Source organism: Hirundo rustica, chromosome 21, assembly GCF_015227805.2.
Source record: "Hirundo rustica isolate bHirRus1 chromosome 21, bHirRus1.pri.v3, whole genome shotgun sequence".
NCBI lineage: Eukaryota > Metazoa > Chordata > Aves > Passeriformes > Hirundinidae > Hirundo > Hirundo rustica.
Genome location: NC_053470.1, coordinates 319741 through 343237, shown reverse-complemented (window position 1 = coordinate 343237; position 23497 = coordinate 319741). Strand labels below are relative to the sequence as shown.

The following is a 23497-nucleotide window of genomic DNA, read 5'->3' as shown; positions in this document are numbered from 1 at the left end:
ACACACGTGTGTCTGTGTCTCTGTGTGCCTCTGTTCACACACGGGTGTCTGTCTCTGTGTGCCTCTGTTCACACACGCGTGTCAGTGGCTGCACACAGGCGCGTTTGTTCCTGCCGTGGGTGCGCCGGCTGCGCCGTGAGGAGGGACAGGCACCTTCCCTGCGCCTGCCGTCCCTGCTGGCCATTACAGGCCCCAGCTCATCTCGCCGCCTGCAGCTGGGCACAGGTGAGGTGCGGAGGCACGCACAGAACAGGATGTCCTCTCCCAGAAGGATCTGGGCGCGGGGCAGCGCGGGTCAGCCACGTGGGCATCACTGGAGCACAGCTGGCTCCGCAACAACTCTGCAGCTGGATACGGCGTTTGGGATGCACCCTCCAGAAGAGAGGTCACTGTGTGTGTGTCATGTTCTAGCTCCTCCTGTCTACCCATCTTCCAAGGTGTGCATTATGGTGCCGTAGCCAAGAGGATTGGCAGCCAGGTCCTGGTCCCAGGATGACTGGAGGCTTGTATTCTCTCCGAGGTGGGAGACTGGCCCAGCACTGATGGGATAGACAGCCCCACTCACCCCATCCAAAAGCAGCACGGGGACATTATTAATCAGTACAGCTCCTTCTCTATGTAACCTCGAAGGACTGTCCACCCTGGCTGCTGCTGGGAGCCCCCGACTGTCCTGGTGCAGCCAGGCACCATTCTTCCATCGCACTGCCCCATGCCAGCTAGCTCAGCATGTAAGGATCTGGGGATGACAGGTCTGCTTTTCCCTGGCCAGGCAGGTGAGCAAGACTCTCCCAACAGACCCCTGTCACCCAGACACATTCAGGTAGGCAGCTGGAGCCACAGGTCTGTGTTTGATTCCTGCATCCAGAACAGGCTTATCTCATCTCCACAGCTTGGCCAGCCTCCATTTTCATCTTTGACCATGGAAAACTTGGCACCAGCTGAAGGAGAAGCTCCTGTATCATCCAGGATGGCCACAGGCAAGGGCTGAATCAGGCACTGCTCCTTGAGATGCTGCCACAGATCTCCAGGGCAAGAAAGTCTCCCAGGCTGCCTACCTGCTGCATGCCCACCACGGGAATTTGAGGACAGGTATAGGAGGCTGGGCAGAAGAACTGGGCTGAGGGAAGGGTCTGAGCAGGGTTAGGGTTAGGCTCAGAGTCTGAAGGCCTGGTACCCAGCCAGGAGGAGCCAGGAGAGTCCAATGTGCTCTTGGGTGATCCCAAACAAACACACCTGCAGCCCACTCTGCTCCCATCGTGACCATTCAGTCCCCAGGGATGAGCCTGGAGGGGGATGTATCTGTTACATCTCCAGCAGCACACCAGGCAGCCCTGCCAGAGGACTGGGGCATCAGCACCAGGTCTGTGGTGGCACCAGTAATGGGTTTACCTGCAGGACCAGCAGGAGCTAGGCAACAGCACTTCAGGCTAAACCCACTGCTGCTGCTCTGAACTGGCAGGGTGGATGTGCTGGCAAGCCCTGGGGTAGCCCCCACACACCCTGCTCCTCCTTCCCAAAAGGGCTGGAAAGAGGGACTCACAGCAAAAAGCACTTCTTATGGCTCAAAATGTTCAAAAATTGAGTTTATTGCTGTGGGGAGGCAGCTCACAAGTCTCAGGGAAAAGATGTAATGTCTCCTTGAGTATTCATACATTCTCTCAAATGCCACTAAAAACAAGACATTCCTGGTACTTGCCATGACTGACAACACCAGCTGGAACACAGAGAAGCCCCACAGAAGTGAGGATGAGGAGGGGAAGCATGCACACACACACACACACACACACACACACACACACACTCGTGTGCAGGCACACAGGTGATGGGGAGGCTGTGTCCCCTTGAGCCCACCGCATGGAGGAGGGATGGCTCCCATCACCTCATGGATCCTCTGCAATGATTCAGCTGCCCCATCTGCACCTGACCTGGGATGATCCTGACAGGATCCAGCATCCTATGTCCCACATCCTGCTGTCCTACCTCCTCCCCAAGCCTCTGCGATGCCCCGTGACCTCTGTTCCAGTGGCGCAAGAGCCAAGAGCTCTGAGACCCACTGAGGTCCATTTCACCTGGGGTCAAGCAGGAACAGGGTTATTCCTAACACCAGCAGGGAAAGGAACCTCCCTGGACACCTTGGGAACATGTTGAGAATCACAGGCTAGGAATGAAGGCAGGAAAGTGGGTAAGTGCAAAGCTCCAGGCATAGGGACATTACCTATAGGTGGCATGGCAGGTGGCTCATCACCCACAGCCACTGTCAGAGCAGCGGGCACCCAGGAAGGGTTTTTCACTGTGGTATGACATGTCTAATTGCACCCATCGACTTTTTTTCCCCTGGCACAGCAATTCTTCCCCACCAGAGGGAAGCATAGGTTATTAAAATAAAATAAAATAAAATAAAATAAAATAAAATATCAGAAAACACCCAAACAACCAGCTCTGTCCCTACTGAACCTCTACCCCAAAATTCACCTGGCCTTTGCAGGGAGCGCCGCCAGTCTCAGATGATGGGCAGAGATTGTTCAACTCCAAATGGGTGAAGTGGCATAGAGCCTGCCCACCCCACCTGCCCATCCCATGCTCTGCCAGACTGGCCAGCAGCACCCACACTCCTGATTTCAGTCATGATTTCAGTACTCCCCCAGAGCATCCTTGCAGCTCCTATGACCCCTTGCTGTGCTCCTCACAGAGCTTGAAGATGGTTTCTCAATGCCAATTAGTGCTTGCCATGTGGATGAACAGGAAGTTTTTACCTCTTTGTTGCCAGAAAACCCAGGCTTTCATCAATCCCATGGAAATGCCAGCTTGGTTTTAATCCCTCCCCAGTGAGCTGGAAAGCCTTGCATTGGAATAGCCCACTACCCTCTGTGCCAGTAGGAAATACTCTTTGACCATACCATTGTGCCCAGAGCCACTCCCAGGGCTGTGTGAGTCCCCATGCTGAAAGGAGCAAGGATGCAAGGAGCCCCACGTGCCACAGGGTCGCCTTGGCCCAGGCTGTCAGGACATCTTATATGATTTACTGGAGTGTCACACAGGGAGGAGAAAACATCTCAGCCTGGTTCTACATGACTCACCATCACTGCTTGGGAAGAAGGCTCTGCACCGTTTGCCCTTGGTAGGAGCATGGTATCCCTGCAGAATCCTCTCTTCAGGGCCTGGGCACGGGTGCAAATGCAGCTCATATGGGTCCCAGAGGAGAAGCAGTATATCTGCATTCCTGGGGAACAGTCCAGGAGGGAACCCCCAATAACAGAGTGGCAACAGCTGGAGGCATCCCCAGCCCACTCCTCTGCCAGCTGCAGATCTCTGGCTCCACCATACACGAAGCTCAGAGGGCTGCCTTGGTCCTCGTGGCCTCAGGTACAGGGGAAAGCACTTCTCTGGAGCTCAGGGGAGCTGCCCCACACACCACTCTGCACCACCTCTGGGGTGGCTCATCTCCCTTGACTGAGATTCCACATGATGGAGCCTGCTGGGTCCCCATCCCTCTGCAGGCAGGAAGGCAGAGGTACCAACACCAGCCCTGAGGGCTGCCCTGATCTCCCAGGGGTGCTGCAGAGCTGGGGACAGGGTGTCTCTTTGTGGAACACTGGAAAAAACAGGACTAAAGAAAGGCAGGCAGCTCCCCATGTCCCCATGCTGGGCACTGGGCATCAATACCTCCGTGTCCCATCACAGCATCCTGGCTCCTGCTCAGGTGGGGGGGACAGGAGAGGACCCCTCCTCACAGCCACACATGGTCCCCAAGACTGCCCACCCGTCTCCACCCGTGGCTGGTGGCTTACGTCAGGCAGCAGATGGATCCTGTGCCCAGCAGGCTGGCATGGGGGTGGCACCAGCAGTGCCTGCAAATACCACGGCTGCTGACAGCGCTGGTTATTCTTAGCACCCGTGGAGGCGCAGTGGGGGGGTCACCTGGCAGGGGGGCTGGCACTGGCAGGCTCCCCTGAAGCAGATGGCACAGTGGCATGAGCCAGCTCTCACCACCGCACCAACAGGGAAGGAACAGGGGAGGCAAAACAGATCGATTGCACCCAGAGCCCTGCCTGGCTCTGACCCAGCTGCGGTGGGACCTTTGAGGAGAGGAGATTTGGATACCACCTGAGAACAGGACAGGGTGCATCTCCTCTCCCAGACTCCACAGGCAGGGCCTTCCCAAGGTGAGCACTGGGGAGAGGGGCTGTGGCTGGGGGACCTGGACAGGCACAGGACAGACAGATGGCACATGGCTGGGAACGTGGCTGGCAAAGAGCTGGCCCAACCCAAGCCCCCACAGCTCCACACATTCCCCCTAGTCTCCCCGTCACAGTCCACTACACCCTCTTGTCCAGGGGGCTGCAGGAGAAGCTGGGGCAGGACTGGAGTGCCTGCCCTGAGCTGGGAGCAGAACACCCTGCGTTTCAGCCAGGAGTAGGGAATCCCCCTCAGAGCTGAGGGAGTAACGTGGAGCTCCTTTGAGTGCAATAGGCTTTGGGGCCAAAGCTGTCCCTGCCCCCCTGGTCTGCCCCAGAGCTGGCTGAGTCTTCACTCCCTCCAGCATACCACACCGTACCAGCTGTGGCACAGGGCTGCAATGACATGTCTGGGTGTGGAGCACGTGGGTGCGCTTGAGGGAAGTGGGTGTGCAGAAACTAGCACTGTCCCAGTCCCGCGAACAGCAGGACCCAAAAAGGCCAGAGCTAAACATAGGAGACCTACTTTCCAACTGCCACCACCAGCTGATCACCTTGAACCAGGATGTGGCTCCCGGATCTGGGGCTTTAGGGAGCTCATCATGGCTCGCACGTGAGAAGGTGTGGCCCATGATGTATGCCGGTTGTAGATGAGGAGCGAGGAGCTGATGGCTGGGGAGCAGCCCCAAGCCCGTGGCAGCTTTGGTGCAGCTGGAGGGGCAGTGGGCGAGGAGGCACAGCCAAAGGGCACAAGGAGCCTGGAGGAGTCAGCGACCTGCACCTGGAGCCACCTCCAGCGCCGTCGGGGCCGGACAGGACGCCCTGGGCGCGGGGCAGGGCCACCGGTGGAGCTGGGCGCCGAGGAAATAATGCCAGCCCTGAGCGCGTCCTTCTCGCTGTGCCCACGGGATGGCAGCAGCTCCCCGCGGGCCCACGGAGCGCGGCGTGGGGCTCAGCTCTGCCCGGGGTGCAGCCGCAGCGCAGCTCACGGGAGCCGCTCTGAAACCGGAGGGACGGAAGAAAAGAAATCTCAGCGCCCTCCCCTTTCCGTGGGTCCTGGCAATAGTGAGGTCACCAGGGACCCCCCTCACTAGCCCCTGCCACAGGGCAGATGGGTAGGGCTCAATTCCCTTCCCTCCCCCATCGCCCACAAGGAGGGCTGAGGAAGCACCTCAAAGACAGCTCTCAGCATCCACCAGTGTATAGAAGGAGGAGACACTTCTGGGGCAGCTTGTGGGTCGTCCGCCCTTCAGGTATTCACCTGTTTTTAGCATCATGCCAGGGCTGACAGTTCCCCCCACCCACACTTGGACCCCAGGCTGGTGCCACCTCCACCGGAGTCGGATCCTGCCGGTGCCCAGGTCCGATGGGGCCTGTCATGGGAAGCCCTACCCGAGATCACCGTGGCCACTCTCCCAACTGTGGATCTGTGGTGGATCTGGGACTCTCATGACTCCCCTGGTTACTAATGGCCTGGAAACTGCTTCATCCTCATGGGATGCATCTTCCTTCTTCACGCCAAACAGGGAACAGGAATGTTTGCTGGACACTCCTGCTGCTCGTTCAGTGGCAGCAGCTACTGCGCTGCCACCGGGACCTCTGCTGTTCCAGTGCTCTGGTGGCTTTGCCGGGCCAGATTTTGACCCGGTTTATCTCTTATCAATCCCGCGCCCTTCAGACATGCTGCAACCCTGCAGCTCCTTCCATCAGCCCTTTCGCAACCGCGTTGTACAGACCGCTTGCCGCCCCTACGTCCTGCCTGCCCATGCTGGGCTTCCCCAGCCTGCCTGCTCCTCCAAGCAGCTCTGCTTCCTTGGACCCTGGCCCAGCCATTCCCCACCAGCTCCCCGTTCATCTCTCTGAAGGGTGAGGGCACCCCGAGCTGGTCCCCGGGGCTCACTGGCCGGCCGCGATGGCAGCCCAGCCCCGCGGCCCCCCATCACCCCATCTCTGCATGTGCTTCGAAGCCGGGGCTTTGCCACCTTCCCGAATCTCATTCCGAGAGTCCAGGGCCAGTCGTCTCCACCTCTCTGAGGTGTTGCCTCATGCACCTGCCGCCAGTTTCAACGCGGCCAACATCCATAGCCCCCAGGCTTCATGCGTTCCAGCCATGCCTGGCTTGGGGCGAGGCGGCTCCCAGACATTCCCAGCAGCGGAGCCAGCTCCTCCTTGGCTTTTCCCTCATCCTGGGGCCTTTCATCCCCTTTTTCCTCTTTCCTGCCCCATCTCCGGAGCCACGCGGGCTGCCCGCGCCAATCCTTCAGGGAGTGATGCCTCCTGAGCCCCCACGCCAGCCCCGAAAAGCACAGAGCGGGACGAGGATCCCCAACGAGAAGGGGGCACCGTGGCCCCTTGTCACCCCACGTCACCCCATGCTACAATTCACCGACTTCTCCGGGACGCAGGCTGGGGTGAGGCGCTGCCGGGGCACGGCTGCTGGCGGTGGGGGGCGGTGGGCGGGCGGAGAGGGGCTGGGCCGGGGTGGAGCGGCGAGCAGAGGAGAGGAGAGCGGCGGAGGCAGGATGTGCGGGGCCGGGGCGGAACCGGGGCGGGGCCGGAGCCCGGGCGGGAGGAACGGGGCCGGGGCCGGGGCGGGGCCGGGGCGGGGCGGGGGCGGGCGAACCGGGACCGGGGCGGGCGGGGGCCGCTCTCGGCTCTCGGCACCGGGCGCGTCCTGCAGCCGCTCGCCCTCCGCGGCCTCGCCGTGGCCAGGCGCGGGGACACCCGGGATGTCCTCGTCGCCCGCGGAAGAGTGCCGGTCGCCCGTGGGGCTTGACTGCTGCAGCTGCTGCTTGGACCTGGCCAACCGGAGCGGGCTGGAGGAGGGGGCCGGGGGCGAGAACAACAACCCGGGCAGCCCCACCGTCAGCAGCTTCCGGCAGCTGCGGGAGCAACTGGTCCAACAGAACCTCAACACCGACAAGCTGAGCTCCATCATGCGCCAGGACTCGCTGGAGCCCGTCGTGCGGGACCCCTGCTACCTCTTCAACCAGGGCATCTGCAACAGGAACATCGACCAGACCCTGCTCTCCATCCTCCTGTTCTTTCACAGGTGGGTGTCACCGCCGGGGGGCCGGGCGCCCCGGGGCAGCCGGCTCGGAGGTGGCAGCGGTGTCAAGCTGGCGAGAGAGGGGGACTTGTGTGACCCCGGGGCTGAGGGGTGTCAGCAGCGGTGGAATCTGGGTGGGGAGAGGCCGCGTCTGGCACGGAGTCCGTACGTGGTGCCAGCCCATCCCTGGGTGCGAGTCTGGGTGGCTCTGCTCCGCCATGCCGGCCGTGCCCGTCTTGTGGTGCCCTGTGTCTGCCGGGCAGTGACAACAGCCCTCAGCTGTGTGTCTTGGCTGCTGGCCTCTGTGCTCATCTCCCTGGCTACCTCTGTCCACACACACACTGCCCGCAGGGGCATAGATAGTGTCCAGCTACAGACAGGCACGGCCCATCCTGCGTGGAGAGCGCAGGAGGTTCCTTGGAAAGCAGCTGTGCTGCCTCGAAAGCCATCTTGAGCGCCACTGAGAGCCTGGGTAGGGAGCCTGAGAGTGCCAGTGCCAGCTCCTGCCCTTTCGACAGCTCCCCTGGCCCTCCCCAAAGTGGACACAGGTTTGGCCCAGAGTGGTACTTCCCGTCCCTGGAACGTGGCTCTGCCCAGTCCAAGCTGGTCTCGGGGCTGCTCTGGCCAGGCCCCCTGTGCCCCCACAGCCAAATGTGCTGGGGCTGCTCCCAGCCATTCCCTGGCGAACTGAGGAGGCAGGTCTGCCCTGCTCCCTCCTCTAGCAGTGAGGACAGAGGAGACTGAACAGGAGGTCCTGGCACTCTGCAGGCTCCCCAGCCCTGCTGAGGTGAACCCCAGAGGCGAGGAGCGGACAGAGCTGTCTCAGGTCCTGCACTGGCGCTGTGTGGGGCTGGGGCTGGTGACAGAGAGGGCTGGTAACACCCTGTGGGGGAGCAGCCTGTATGGGGGCTAGCAGGTCTGGGTCTCCCCAGTTTGGCCTGGGAGAGCCGAGCTGGGCCAGTAGTGCCACAGCTGCCTGAGGCTGCCAGCACCTTCAGCAGGTGCGACACATCCAACACCCTGAGGGAACCTGCGGCCCGTCGGTACGTGGGGTACAATGTCCGCCTGGCTGGCACAGCAGGCAGCGGCTCTGGGGCTTGCCGCTCCGCCGTGGGTGGGTGACGCGCAGGGGGAGCAGCACCCACGCGTTCGCAGACACCTCGCCGTGCCCTTCCCACGCTGAGCGGCAGGCGGGTGGGCTCACACGTGGCTGTCCCACGCGTGTGAGCCACCCCGGCGCACGCCCGCCTCCTCGCCCAGCAGCGTCTGACGCCGAGAGGCTGCTGCCTGGAGCCGGCCTCGGGGACGCTCTCCCTGCGCTTACATAACGCCGAGCTGCCGCTCAGGTGGGAAGGGAGGAGTTGGGACACCCGCCAAGGCGCCGGTACCTGGCCCGTACTGGGAGCAGTGAACCGACCCAGCTGAGAGGGAACGGGAGCAAGAGGTTCCCCTCCTCCCTGGGAGGCTGCAGCGAGTTGGCACCGTAGGCGATTGGGAAAGTGAGACGCTGTCCCCAGCACGGGCTGCCAGGGCTGGGGTCACAGCCAAGCACCTGGGCTGCTCGCTCGGGCAGTCAGTGACAGTGCCTGTGGGCCAGAGGCCGCTGATATGGGCACAGCAGGCTGCTTTTGAACTCAGCCCTGCTGGAGCTGGACCTGTGGTGCTCCTGCTGAGGTAGGGAGTGAGCAGAGATGCCAGGGGACAAGGATTTCTCCTTGTCAGCGTCTCTTAGCATTCCTTGCTGCCTGTCTTCCATGCCCTGTTGCGTGATGTGTCCCGGGAGGCTCCGTGCATTGTGTTTGTGACAGGCAGTGCTATGGTGTGGTGCAAAGCTGTGTCTCTCTGTCACACCCAGTGTCCAGGCACCTTGGTCTGGAGGCTGCCTGGGTGATCCCCCGTCACCCCTAGGTGGCACAGCATGGGGGAGCTGGGTGCACAGCCCCAGGCACTGGAATCAGGTGTGCCCACACCTGTGTTTGCAGTTGTTTTGCTCCAGCCTGAACTTTCTCCTTCTGGGGAATGAGCCAACACATCCAAAAGGAGATAGCATACACAGTGGAGGATTGTGGGTGCCAGAGGAACACCCCGAAAACATATGCCTGATAAGGGCATCCTGCTGCTTATACCAGGGAGCCCAAACCATTTGGTGCCCATTGTTTTGGCTGACATGCTCCTACAGCAACACAGGAGGGAGAGAAAGTTGTGTGGATACACATCCTCACGTGTGGGACAGCACGGGATCCCCAAGATCCTAAACGCAGAGTTGAGTCTGGCTGGAGACATCTCAGTCAGAGTCAGATCAGTGCTGGGCTTCTCAGATAACACGCATTTCAGCATATCCAACCTGTCTCTGGAGGTTTCCTTGGCTGGTGGTCCCTGCCAGGCTCTCCATACCCTTTGCTCACAGCAGGGATGTTGTTAGGGATGCACAAGGGAGAAATGCTTTGGACCAATTGCTTCCAGGGCTCGTGCTCCTGCAGAAAGTCCCACTGTTCCAGGAGTGCATGGGATCCTGTGCAGAAAGGGCTTCTCCCCACTATGCTCTCACACAGGGCATCACAAACTGCTTTCCAGGGAGGTCTCAGCAGTGCCAAGGGACCAAGCTCACATGGAAATACCAGGTATAGGGAGGACAGCTGTCACCACCCTGTCTGGACACACCTTCTCCCTGTAGGTTCCAATGAAGTGGGCAGAAATGTCTTTGCTATCCCTCTGTAGTGCCAGCATTATCCCAGAGCAGAGGCAAGCCCAATGGAGTGTAGGCCAGGGAGAGCAGGCCCATGACCATTTGGTACCTTTCCTTGGGCCAGGGGGCTGAGGGAAGCCAGGGGTGTGGGAGGAGGTCGGCACTGCAGGGGAAGCAGCACCCCAGGTGTCCACTAGCACGTGATCCAAGTGGGACCTGCCTGGCTCTGGGTGGGAAGAGGAGGTACACGCCAGCCTGCTTGCCCACATCAGCCAGCCATGCCTGCACTCCTGCCCGGCCCCTCCTGGGCAACACCTGGCAGCCTGGCCAGCCTGTGCCCATCCTGCTCTGGGCTGTGAGGGGACACCTCTGCATAGCCACATCATCTGCAGGCACTGCCAGACCTGCTGCTCCAACAGGGTGAGCAGTGACCCATCCTTCAGTCTGAGCCTTGAAAGGAGCTGAGGGCCACTTTCTCACAGACCTGGGCATGCCACAGGAGTCACAGGGAGGCAGGGAAGCTTTATGTGAGGGGCTGGAGGAAGCATGAATTTGGGCAAAGCAGAGCAGCGCCGCCTTTCCCGCTGTAAGGTCGGGCCAGCAAGCAGGAGCTGCCAGGGCAGCAGTACCAGGGTGGTATTTGTATCACAGCACCACTTGTTCCTGTCTGTCGGGTGTCACTTTGTGGCAGCAATGCAGGAGGAGAGGAGCCAGGGCACAAAGGGCATCCCGGGGCAGCAGGGCCAGGACAAGCATTCCAGCTGGTCAAGTGGGCTGGAGCAACACATTGGACACATTGATGAGGAGAGGGGCCATGAGTGAGCGTGAGAGAGGTGTGGGTGTGGGACTGAGCTGTCCTACTCTCCTTCTTCTGGCCCTGAGACAACTCTGCCATGGAGCGGGCTAGGAGAGCCTCCCACCCTCCAGAATCATGCACCAGGGCTTTCTTTGCTTTGCTCCCACAAGACAGAGCTGCACATGGCCTGAACTGTGGCCTGCAGTGTCGGCTGCAAGCCCTGCACACCGCTGAGGTGCTGGGGAGATTTTGTTTTGGTGGCAGGAGTAGCTCGTACTGCTAGGAGGTGCTGACCTTCGCATACCCAAATCCTCCCACCCTTGGGAAGATGTCAGGCAGGCAGCTGGCTCAGCCTGCTGTGGTCTCCATCACAGCCATCCCAACACCTTGGGACCCCCACCCTATGACCCAGCAGACCAGGCTCACAGGGGCTCTGCCACAGCACACTGGGTTGGCGTGGCTGGGCAGGGCTGGCAGCAGCATGCGCCACACCATGAACCGTGCCTGTCCCTGCCTGCTCCTGCGAGCTCCCTCCAGAAGGATATTCTTAACATTCTCTGAAGCACAGGAGAGCTCTGCTCAGCCCCTTGGGAGGGGACCATTTGCCCCTGAACACAAGGCTATGGCTAAGGAGGCTGGCACAGCTAAGCCAGTCTGGTGATGGCGACGTCAGCTTCTCAGGAGCCTGTCATCTTGGTTCTCTGGGGATTCTCCAGCACTGCCCATCTGCTAGGGCAGGCACTTGGCTCTGCACAGGCAGAAGTGTCCCAAGGTCAGGTAGGGATGACAGCATGGCCTATGAGGAAAAGGCTGGCCAGCATTTTTTCTGGCTTTGAACTGTAAAGATGTGGAAGAGGTTGGAGCTGAAAGATGCTGCAGGGGTCCACCCTGATCTCAGCATCATGCCCCCTCCCTCCAGTGTCACATTATCCCTTCTTGGTGAGGCATGGCCTGATCCTGGATGGTCTCTACTGAGACCAAACACCACCTTCTTGGCCACTGCCCAGCACAAAGAGGGTTAAAGCTGACTGTACTTTAGGGGAGCATTGTGACCTGCATGGGACCAAAGGGCTTGGAAAGGCTTGGGATATATGTTGTTAGAGCCTGGAAGTTGTGTGTGTGCCCAGGAGACGTGGCTGTGCATGGGTCTGTACGCTTTATGTGGACTGCCAAGGCCAGTGGGGCTCCAGGTGGATCCTGCCCTTGGAAAGGGCTGAGACCCTGTTGGTAGAAGGCAGAGTCACAGAACCCATTGGGTTGGAAAAGACTTCTGAGATCATCATTTCCAACTTTAGCCCAGGGTGTGTGTCAGGGGAAGAGGACTGGAGGGGCGAGAGAGTCTATGACCCATCCCGATGCTTTGCAAATGAGCTCTGAGTTATATTTATCCAGGTACTGCAAATGGCTGGCTTTGGGACAGGAGATCATCCTCTGTCTGTGAGCTGAGTTATATATATATATATATATATTTGAGGGAAGTTTTGCTACAGAACAACTCTGGTGGCAGAGAAGAAACTCTGGGTCCTCAGACTCCAGGATCGGGGTAGGATCCAGTCCTTGCCATCCCGTACCTGCAATTCCGTGGGGATGGCAGCGCTGTCCAGATTGGCAGAGGTTGGCAGATGCTATGGGGCAAGACAAGACATTTGCATGTCCTTAAGTGAGACCATCGCAGTGATATGCCAGTGAAAAGGAGCAGGACTGCTCTGGGTGGTCTGGAGGCAGGGGCTGGATGGTCTCAGGTTGTCCCCGAGGGTTGGCACAAACGAGGTGAGGGCTGGCTGCTGAGGTCAGGCACGCAGAGAGCCACGGCAGCACCACAGGGATACATCCTGCCAGCAACTGATTGTCTTTCACATTGTTATTGTTCTGAAATGTCAGTGACGGCAGGGTTTCGGCGAAGGTCCCTGGTTTGAAATGCCCGGGATTCCTTGCAAAGGCCAGGCGGGGTATTAATAACCGTCTCTGCTGAGGCCGTGCTGCCCTATATGTCCTTGCCTGACTTCCTGCGGGTGCTGGCTCCGGCCGAGCACAACTCCTCTGCCCCCAGCCCCCGCCGGGTCAGGTCTGTCTGGGCTTCGCACCCCCGTCGGGGTCCAGCTGTCCCTCGGATATTGTGGGGCTGCTGGGGCTCCCCCCAAGCCTTGGGCCAGGCAGGAGAGCACCAGGCTCCAGCACCTGTGGAAGGGGCCTGAGGAGTTCCATAAACAGGGCTTATTCTGGGCTGGAAGAACAAATTTGGGTAGTGTGGGGTGTGCCGCGCAGCTCTCGAAGCTCCCCTGCCTCAGTCCTCGTTACATAATGAGCTGCCTCCCAATTAGCGAGCGGGCGCTCCTGCACGCCACAGGGCAGCAGCTGCCAGCACCCAGCAGGGCTCCGGGGAGCCCGTCCTGCCTGCAAACGGGCCTAGGATTGTTTTTGGAGGATGCCAGAGGCCCTGCTTTGGGGTTCTTCTCTCGGGCTGGGGTTCCCTGCAAAGCTGAGGGAGGGGCTGCGGGAGGCAGAACCCAGGCTGGCAGCCCCCTGCCCACCTGCTGCGGGGCGCAAGGGCACTGCGTGCGCCTCGTGCTGCGGGAGGTCCCGTCCCTTCAGTGGTGCGAGCACCTGTGCTCTGTCCCCACCCCCCTGAAAGTGGACCAGAAAAGGGCAGCCAGGAGCTGGGGCTGATCCAGCTGGGGCTGTCCAGGATAACACAGCAAGGACAGGTCTGGAGTTCAGAGCCATAGCTGGCAGGAGCACTGGGGCAGGGCACAGGTAACCAGGAGGCGATAACACCGAGTTCAATGACAGGACTGCAGCCCCGGCCCATGGGTGTGAAACACTTTGCTCTGCAGACAGATTTGTGGATTAAGGCTCTGCCAAGGGTTCGGCCTGCCATCCTCCCTCGGGCTGGGCATCCCTGGTCCGTGGGAGCAGGTGACACGGTGGGAGTTAGCTGCATTGCCCCAGCAGCCAGGCATGATGCTCAGAGAAAGCTACAGGGTTTTCACGGGGCTGTGCTATACCTGGCACTCTCACCTCAGCGTTTGGCAGCTGTGGGACCCTTTGAGGGAAGCAGTGAGTGCAAGGGTGCCCCACAGGCCCTGGGGTGCCTGGACTGGGTGTTGGTGGCAGCATGGGGCTGGTGTTGACAAACACCAGCAAGATGCGATGTTTGGCCACATGATCCAGGGCTGGTAATAACCCAAAGAGCCTTTTTGTCTCTTCCTCTCCTACGCCAGCATGCCTGGGGAATCCATGACTCTGGGGGTTTCCAACATGGTGAGAAGAGCTTGGCTGGAACAGAGTCCTCTCTGACCTCCCCTCCTCACACTGCTGCTGGGAGCAACTGCTGCTAGGGACACAGGAGGAAGAAGAGGGTCTGGTGACGAAGTTAAAGAAAAATTGCAGCTCTCAGCAGGCTGGCTTGAGGGTGTGCACTTGCATGCTAGAAAAAAACCAGAACTGGGAGTACAGCCAAGTACCTTTATCGGAGGAAGCAGTCAGCCCCACAGCTGGACCCAAGAGCCTACCAGGGCTCCCTCCACCACCCCACACTGCCTCCAGCCTGACAGCTTGGAGGAGTCTCCACACCACAGTCCCTGGCTGTACCTGCTGCCTGGAGAGGTGGGTCAAATGTGTCCCCTGGCCATGGCCACAGAGCTCATTCTGCCTCTATTGGGCATGAAGGGAAGGAGGACATGTTCCCTGTCAGCCTTCCCAAGGGTAGGTTCCCCTCCAGCCTTCCTTCCCTGAAACCCTCCCTGGGCTTCCCCAGTGTGGCAGGAACCGCCTCCTCTGTGTGGGTCACACATGACCGGTGTCCCCTTGGCTTGGGACTGGAACCAGGCAAGGCCAGCAGCTCCAGCTCTGCAGACAGGGGCTGCATCCCTACCCAGGCACATTCAGGTGTGCCCAGGAGTGGTTACCCGCTGTTCTGGAGCAGCACATGCCCTGGGCTGGGGGATTTACGACCCCTCCAAGGCTCTGACAGGCATGATCTTGGCCCATGTCAAAGGGCTCCTGGTTCCATGGGGCTTCTGCATGTCCCACACAGCTCCTGGAAGGCACCAGTTGAGCTGGGGGGTTCTGCCAGGCCTCAGGGAGTAGCTCAGCTGGGGAATCTCCAGGAGGAGGAAACCAAGATCTGGGCAACAGGGATGCTCCGGTAGTGCTAGGCCCACAGCCCTTGGGACCCGCACAAAAACCCCCAGCCAGTGCCACGGGGCAGGTAGTTGCTGTTCAGGATCCTGGGATTGGCATGGCAGATGACTCAGTTGCCTGTTTACCCCTGGGCAGCCCCTAGTGTTACCTCTCCTTTCCCAGAACTAGGACAGAGCTGCTGGACAAGACCTGGAGTTCCTCTGTCCCACACCCAGCCCTTCCTGCCATGGTTTCCACCAGCCACACTTCCCTCTGTTCCTGCAGGGCCTGGCTAGGATGCCCTGGTGCAGGCATTCCCAGTCCCTTGGCTGGTGCCACCACAGTTGCAGGATTTGGGGCTGTGAAAGGGAGAATTTCCTTAGCTGTGTTTGCAAGCAGTAGCTTTTCCTCTCCCACTCTGCCCTGACCCTTGGAACAGGAGACCTGGCTCTGCAGAGCAGCCTGGGCAGCCTTGGCTCTGTGCCTTTCTCAGTTTGCTGTCCAGTGTCTCTGAGGCCAGGCTATAAACATTTCCCACGCCTCAGACCCTCTGAAGGGCCTTTCTCCCATTGAGCTGAGTCCTTGGGAGAGAGCAAGCCAGGAAAACTGCCACGGAGCCATGAGCACAGCAGGGAGCAGGGGAAGAGCCAAGTGTGGGGAGCCAGGGCTGCTCCTGAAGCCCCAACCACCCCTCTGGCTCTACTGGCCACTGCCAGGACAGGAGCATCCCTTGGCGTGTGGCACTGCAGTGCTTGGAGCGGGTCCAACGCACAGGGCTCAGTACAAAAGCACATCTTGTCCCCAGGGCTGTGGGGAAAGGGCCTGTCCCCTGACCCACAGCACTGTGCAGGTGTGGGATGCCAGGCAGCGAGAGATAATCCCCTCGTCCTGCTCCATATCAGCCCTGGCTCCAGCCTGGCAGAGCCCTGTGGCGGCTGCAGAACTCCAAGTGCCATTGCTGAGGAGGGGGCTGTCACTTAATGTCAGCCAGCAGTGGGGCTGGCATCTTCTGGGCCGGGGCACAGGCTGTAAATAGGGGCTGAGGGGCTGCTGGCAGCTTTGGGGTGTCCTGCAAGGCCACTGCTGGGGTGATAGCATCATTGGCTGGTGTCACCACCTCCCCTCACTGCTCGATGACAACCGCGGGTGCTTTTTTTTCCCCAGAGAGGACAACAATTAGTGTCACAATTACCCTGTATTGCGGCTGCTGTCACTGTTACCAAAATAACCACAGGCATGAGCCGGGCCCAGGCTGATGAACCTCCTGTCACTGTGTGTAGATACAAGAGATGCCACTGCTTCGGGGATGCAGGGCACTGGCCCCTCTTGCCCAGCCCGCTCCAAGCCCCCATCACTGGTGCCATAGGGTAACTGCTCTGGTGCTGTAGGGTAACTGTGAGTCCATGGCAACCTGCCCTTTAGGAAGAGCAAGGTGGTGTGTTGCCCACCCTGCTCTGCTTGGAGGAGCAGGAGCAGGTGGTGGGAGAGGAGGAGGCTGCCAGCAGCTTGGCAAGGCCAGGGCTGTGGTGTGCTAGGAAAGGGCCCCCCCCACCACTTGGGGTGCAGCTGGAGCCCCATGTAGGATCCTGCTGCTGTGAGGGCATTGGAGCAGCTCAGAGGGGCTCCTGGGGAGAGCTGGCACAAAGCAAGATCCAGCAGAGCTGGGAGCTACTGCTCCCACTGTGGAAGTGCCAGCAGGGCTGCAGGTGACACCCAAGGGCTGGGGATGCCCTTTGGCTATGCAGGGGCACGCGGAGCTACCGTGTTCTGTGCTGCTGGCACAGGTGTGCAGGCAGGGCTGTGCATCAGCTGGTAGTGAGGGCAGCATGCGCAGGGGGTGCCAGCAGCGCTTGTGCATCTGCACGCAGAACAGCAGCATTTGTTTGGCACTCAAAGTGTGTGCTGCAGGGTCACAGAGGCATTCAGGTTGGAAAAGACCTCAAGATCATCACCTTCAGGTGCAAAACTAATGTGCTCGCACACGTGTGCGAACAGGGTGCCCCAGTGTGCGCATGCAGGTGCAAAGCACACCCTCGTGTGGGCTGCAAACACACCTGTGCATGCAGGCATGGGCGTGTGGGTGTGCTGTGTGCACACACATGCACAGGCAGGGCTTGCTTGTAGGGGATGCAAGGTGTGCCGTGGTTGTGTGCGCCCCACGAGACGTTCGGGAGCCTCGCCCCCACGTGAGGTGTGGGGCTGTGAGGGGGGCTGCAGCCCCCTGCCCAGCCTGACCTGCCCTGGACACCGGCTGCGTAGGGATCCCTCATTTACTGAATGCCAGGAAAGAAACCTCTGCTTCTTCATCCCTCCAGAGCATCCTTCACTGGGGCCTCTTGAAGGTTCACAGCATCCTGCCCAGCCTGAGTGAGCAGCCCATGCCCTGAGCAGTGATGTGGGCAGGGTTGGGAGGAAAGGCCCAGGAGAACTGCAAGGAAATTAGTCACTTACTCTGGTTTATTTTTGCAATAGTCCCAGCTCCATGGGAAAAATATTGGAGGTGGCAGAGCAGAAGCAATCTCCCCACAAAGTGTTTTCCAGCTTCACTCCAGCAGCTGCAGAAATGTTTAGTTGTTTCCCTCAGTCCTTGGTGCCTGAGTGCTGCATCAGAAAGGTACCAGGCAGGGACCAGGAACCTCAAGCTGTGAGACAAGGACCACCAGCCAAGCCCTGGTCTGTCGGTTCTGGAGCCCTTGGTCCCTGCCACTAACGATTTAAGGCTTCCTTTGAGAAGGAGGCTGAGCCAGGACTGGGGGGGCCATGTCACAGGAGGTGGGAAAACAGGCACAGCTGCCAGGGCTGGGGGCAGGCTGAGGTCCACCCACCCCATCTCCCTGCTGACACTTCTCTGCAGAAGACAGAAGGTGGCACAACCATGGGAGAAAATGCTGTCCCCATCTCTCCTGTCTTCTCCACAGTGAAACCAGCATGCTTTGTGAGCTGCAGTGGCAAACTCAGTCAAGGGACCCTTGGTGTGGGTGGTCTGGACATGTCCCAGCAAGGGGACACAGCTGTGTCCCAGAGGCTGCCACCAAGCACACCATCAGCCACTCTGGGTACAAGTGCACACAGAGGCTTTTCATCTCCCCAGGGAGGGGGGCATCCCCGCAGCTCGGGATGGCACACTAGCCATTGGCCTTGAAAGGGCCAATTGAGTGCTGCTGAGGTCATCTCCCAGCATGTTTACCCTGTGGCTGGAGCCCCTGGATGCAGCCAACACCCGGGCTCTCTCCCGTTGCAAACTGGGGGCACACAGCCACAGGCAGAGACAGCATTGCCGCTAGAAACAGAGGGGCCAGAACGGTGTCACAGGGTGGCATGGCCTTCCCACCGCTGTACTCCCCGAGCCTCTTCAGAAGGAGGGACTGGTAAGTGGGGCCGGGTGTGGGTGAGGGGGGGAGCACAGGCCAGCCCCAGGGCTTGGGGACAGACACCTGCCTACTCTCTGCAGTGCCAGCACCCTGCTCAGCCCCTGTACAGCAGCTTTGCATGGGCTGGAGTAGTGTTGACACAGGGGGATGTGCATAATCCCCCCCACAGATGGTCCCAGATGGGCCCACCAGGGAGAAAATGTTTTCTCACATCCCCACATCAAACCCGCATGTCCCAGGGCACCCTCAATATGCCCGGCTGCGGTTCACAGACAGCAGAGCATCCTCACCCTGCCCGGGGAGGGAGTTGCGATTTATGGAGAGCTGCCTGGCTAGGTCTTGCTCCCAGCAGCAGCTGTGCTGCACTGTGCCTCAGTTTCCCTTTCTGATGGGGAAATTCCACTCTGCTCTCCCTCCCCACTCAAGGAGGGGGCACAGCAGCACACCCACAAGTCAGGGTTCCTTGGCCTCTCCCAACAGCCAAGTTCCAGGCACTTTCAGTACCCCCCTGGATCAGGACACTCGGTGTCCTTCGCAGCATCCCTGGGGTGCATATGCCCTGCCAGCACTAACTCTTGGATACTCTGCCATCCAGCATCGGCCTCACCGTGCCCAGTAGGGGATGAGCCCCCGGGGTCAGGGGCAGCAGGCAACCACTGAGCAAAGTTCCTCCAGATCCAGAGGGCAGAGATAAGTGGGCGACCGAGGGCAGTAGGGGCAACATCGAGTGGGCAGTGCCTGGGACGCTGGGGGCATTTTAGGGGCCCTGCTTCCACTCCTCGGAGGTGACCCATTTGCTTTATGTGTAAATCGCTCTGTGGACGCGGGAAGGACCCGTCGTGACCCCGGGGCTTGCACACGCGTGTGCATACACAGGATGTACGCTTTTTGTGTTCGTGTGCTCCACACGAACACAGGCAGACCACCGCCCCGGGCTCTGCAGCGCCGCCGGTGCCCGCGGCCCCCGCTCGGTGCGGGGTTATGCAACGCTGGGCGGAGCCGCCGGGGCCGAGGCGGTGTTGGGCGGCCGGTGCGTTCTGTGCTCCCGGGCTGTTTCGGAGCCCCGGGGCAGTCGTTGGGCATCCCGAGGCTGTTGTTCTGTATCCCCGGACTGTTCTGCAACCAAAGGGTGATGGTGTTTAGTGCTCCCGAATTTGTTCTGCACCGCTAGGTCATTGTTCCGCACTCTAGAGTTCTTGTTCCGCACCCCGGGTTGGCTCTGCGCCCTGGGGTTGTTTTGCTTTGTACCCCGAGCTGGTTTTGTACCTCCACTCCAGGGGCTGTTTTGCACTCCGGGGGTGTTGTTCTGTACCCCGGGTTTGTTCTGCACTCCGCAGTTGTTGTTCTGCAGCCTCGGGGAGTGTTCTGTTCCCTGCGTTGGTTCTGCACCCCGGGTTTTCTCTGCGTGCAGGTTTTCGTTTCCCCTCCTGGAGTTGTTTTTTACGCCTAGACTGTTTCTCCGCTCTCGTTTCTGTTGTTTATCACTGCTGTTTCTGTTTGTTTTGCACCCTCGTTTCTGTTATGCACCCCCTTTTGGGGTTTTGTTTGTTTTTTGGCAGCCCGTTTCTGTTTTTCACTCCCGTTTCTATTTTGCAGCCCGGGTTCTATTTTGAATGCCCATGGCTCTTTCCTTCCCGCCTCCCCTTCACAGTCACGGGGCCTTACTGTGCAGGACGTGCAGGCTGCACCTCCAAATGCAGACCGGGTTCACCCCTTCTCCCAGCCCCCAAGCAGGTGCGTGCGTCCCCCCGACCGAACCCCATCCCGGGTGCCCAAGAGAACAGGAACGCGTTGTTGAGGCGTGTGGGCTATGGGGAGGTGGGCTATGGGGAGCTGTACTAGGGGTGCCGGGGGTGCCAGGCCTCGGCTTGCAACAGACGAGGGGCGTGGAGAGAGGGTGCAGATTAGGGGGGACACAGTACTGAAACGCGGGGTTCGTTCTTGCGTTGGGACGGCGTCGTGCTGTGGTTTAACTGGAAGGGGCGGAGGGGCTGCAGAGAGGTGCAATACCGGGGGGCAGTGTGCCGCACCGGGGGCAGTACCGGGGCGCAGCAGCGAGGGGCAGTACCGGAGCAGCACCGGAGCAGTACCGGGGCGCAGCAGCGAGGGGCAGCACCGGAGCAGTACCGGGGCAGTACCGGGGCAGTACCGGAGCAGTACCGGGGCAGTACCGGAGCAGTACCGGGGCAGTACCGGCGGGCAGCACCGGAGCAGTACCGGAGCAGTACCGGGGCAGTACCGGGGCAGTACCGGCGGGCAGCACCGGAGCAGTACCGGAGCAGTACCGGGGCAGTACCGGCGGGCAGCACCGGAGCAGTACCGGAGCAGTACCGGAGCAGTACCGGGGCGCAGCAGCGAGGGGCAGCACCGGAGCAGTACCGGCGGGCAGCACCGGAGCAGTACCGGAGCAGTACCGGGGCAGTACCGCGGCGCAGCAGCGAGGGGCAGCACCGGAGCAGTACCGGGGCAGTACCGGGGCGCAGCAGCGAGGGGCAGCACCGGGGCAGTACCGGGGCAGTACCGGGGCGCAGCAGCGAGGGGCAGCACCGGGGCAGTACCGGAGCAGTACCGGGGCGCAGCAGCGAGGGGCAGCACCGGAGCAGTACCGGCGGGCAGTACCGGCGCTGCCCCCGGCGCGGCGCTGCGGGCAGCGGGCGGTCCCGGCCGCGTTCGCCCCTCCCGGCAAGGCGGGCGCTGCCGATATAAGCGAGCGCGGCGCGGAAGCCCCGGCAGTGCCTTTTGCGTCGTCTGCGGCAGTGTGTGCGGGTCTGCGCCCTCAGCCATGAGCACCGGCATGTACCAGTCCCCCATGGAGGTGGCTGTCTATCAGCTCCACAACTTCTCCATCTCCTTCTTCTCCTCCCTGCTCGGGGGGGATGTGATCTCCGTGAAGCTCGACAACAGGTAGGGGCGGCCCCGGTGCGCCGTGGGGCCCCCGCCATTCGCCGCAGAGATCTGGGGGAAGGGGCGTCCCAGTGCCCAGGGGTGCCGCTGCGACCCCCATTGATGAGGTGGGGCGGGGGCATTGCTGCTCCGGGAGCGAAGGACATGCGCGACCGGTGCCTGGATTCCTGATTTCCCTTGTGGAGGGGGACGCCCCGATGGCACTGGTGGGGGGGGAGGTGTCGCGGTGCACGGACCCCTGTGGAAAGGAGGTGTTCGGTGCTGACCCTCGGCCTCTCTGCTCTCTTCCAGCGCCTCTGGAGCCAGCGTGGTGGCCATCGACAACAAGATCGAGCAGGCGATGGTAAGCTGCAGCGCTGCGCCCTCTACCCCACACCTTCCCCCTTCACCCCGAGGGTGCTATGCCCGGGGGGGAGAATTCCCGCTCCCGGGTGGGTGCTCTGCCTAGGGCGGGGGCGTCCCTCTGCCCGCGGGGGTCCCCAGGCCCCGTCCCTCTGCAAAGGCAGAGCTGCTCTTTGTCTGCGACCGCCGCGAAGCTCATTGGCTCCAGCCACTCCGCAGTGCGCAGGGAGCGAGGGTGGAGATGGAGGAGGACTTTCGGGGTCTGGGGTTGCCCGAGCCGGGTTCCCTGGGTGCTCGGGAACTGCAGTCTCCTAAATCCCGGGACGGGGAGAGGGCTGGAGAGTGCTTCTGGATGCAAAGAGACTAGAGAGATGGCGGCTGAGGGAGCTATGCTGGATGAGCACCGAGCCCTGGCCACAGTTCCAAGGTTGGGGTGGGGAGGGATAGTCCTTGGGAAAAGCTTCTGCAGTATTTGGCACTTGCCCCAACACTTGGGAACGGGAGAGAGCAACCCCCAGGACATTACTCTCCATTGATCGGTTTCTTCCATGGCTTTTTGCAGGATCTTGTGAAAAATCATTTGATGTACGCTGTGCGGGAGGAGGTGGAGGTCCTGAAAGAGCAAATCAAGGAACTGTTGGAGAAAAACTCCCAGCTGGAGCGTGAGAACAGCCTCCTGAAGACCCTGGCCAGCCCTGAGCAGCTGGAGAAGTTCCAGTCCCGGCTTCCAGCAGAGGTGCTGTGCCCTGACGAGCAGAGCCCCGGGGTGGCTGGCCTGGCCCAGCACTCCGGGGGCTCTGCGGTGTAAGGTGGCTCTGTCCTCGGGGTGGGCAGAGCCACAGAACTCTTTCTACTTAATCTCCTGCAAAATCGTTTCCGCCTTCATCTCACACGAAGGACTGCCAGACCCTGGCACTGAGCCGTGCCCCTTGGGCAGCCCTGGCCAGCCCGCAGAGCCAGCGGCTGTCTCCTTCATGAGGATGCTCTTCTGCAAGGAAGACAGGGGCAGCTGACCCCCCCTCCCCATCCGACTGCCCACCTGGTGCCAGGAGGAGATCTGTGGTACCTGCTCCAGGCTCTGCTGAAGAGCAGAGCTGGGCAGTGTTTGGCACCGTGATGGTAACCTGCGGTTGGAAGGAGCGCGTGCCATGCCCCAGGCCGTGGTTGCGTTCTGCAGGGGGGTGTCTCTTTCTGGCAAAGCCTGACATTGGAGAGAGATCGATGTTTAGTGAGCGAAGCACGTACGTACCGCGAGCCACCCAGCCAGGAGCCTGCTGGAATCTGACCCAGACTGAGCAGCACCAGGGGTGGCAGCTGCAGCATAGACCATGGCTGAACGCACAGCTGTGTGGGAATTACAAGGAAAAAAAGCTTGTTTTGTTAGTTTGGGCATCTTCTGTAGCTGTATCTATGTATAAACATGCGCACGAGAGGTGCCTTTGAGGCTGCGGGGTGCCCGCTCTGGGTCAGCCATGCCCATCTGAGCAGCTGGGGCATTCGACGGCAGACTGGAATGGTGAGCACCTGTCAGTGGGCAGCCAACTATTGCGACTGGCGCCAAGGAGGGAACAGATTCACTCCTCTCTGGCATCCCAGCTGACACAACCGTGTGGGAGTGCTGGGAGGATCTGGACTGACCGCTGGGCAGAGCCACGAACCAGGCTGCGCTGTAACCCACTGGGGTGGAGGAGCCAGCCCATGCTCCTGGGCTCCTCTCTGTCCCTGGCCTGTTCTCTGGGATGTGACGGGACATTGCTTTTGATGTCAGAAGCGGTGACACTGTTGTGTAAATCTAGATAGAAATGGCAATAAACTCTACTTTTTATATATACCCGTGCCCCAAGCTGTGTCTGTGGCTGGGAAGAGGGGGGAGAGTGATGGCACTGGAGAAGAGGCTGAGGATTGCTGCAGTGGGACTGGTGGGGGTGCTGGGCTGGTGCTGTTCCCCAGCAGCTCCCCACCTTTGCAGGGGGTTTAGTTTCCCCTAGATGGCCCTGGCTGAGCCAAGATGGGTTTTTGGAGATAAGAGCAGGTAGCCCCTGCCCAGGGGCT

At 60.5% G+C, this 23497-nt stretch overlaps 1 protein-coding gene across 4 annotated transcripts; it reads left to right on the top strand.

Moving 5' to 3' along the window:
* The first annotated feature begins 6844 nt into the window (after positions 1-6844).
* Positions 6845-23276, top strand: TSC22D3 (TSC22 domain family member 3). 4 transcript variants are annotated; one of them, XM_040083935.2, is made up of 4 exons: positions 6845-7227; positions 19796-19933; positions 21395-21446; positions 22008-23276. In XM_040083935.2, exons 1-4 carry the CDS (start codon positions 6905-6907, stop codon positions 22251-22253), a joined length of 759 nt encoding a protein of 252 aa, XP_039939869.1. In that variant the 5' UTR covers positions 6845-6904; the 3' UTR covers positions 22254-23276. The 4 variants fall into 4 exon arrangements, with proteins under 4 accessions (XP_039939869.1, XP_039939870.1, XP_039939872.1 ...); XM_040083938.2 differs by lacking the exon at positions 6845-7227 and adding an exon at positions 18027-18196; XM_040083936.2 differs by lacking the exon at positions 19796-19933 and having other exon boundaries at positions 6850-7227.
* The last annotated feature ends 221 nt before the right edge of the window (positions 23277-23497 follow it).

Excerpts from the sequence above, each read along its gene's own strand:
- TSC22D3 (XM_040083935.2), top strand. The coding sequence starts at position 6,905 with ATGTCCTCGTCGCCCGCGGAAGAGTGCCGGTCGCCCGTGGGGCTTGAC. Across the intron at positions 7,228-19,795 it reads ATCCTCCTGTTCTTTCACAG|CCCGGGTTCTATTTTGAATG; the intron begins GTGGGTGTCACC and ends TCTATTTTGCAG. Across the intron at positions 19,934-21,394 it reads TTCTCCCAGCCCCCAAGCAG|CGCCTCTGGAGCCAGCGTGG; the intron begins GTGCGTGCGTCC and ends GCTCTCTTCCAG.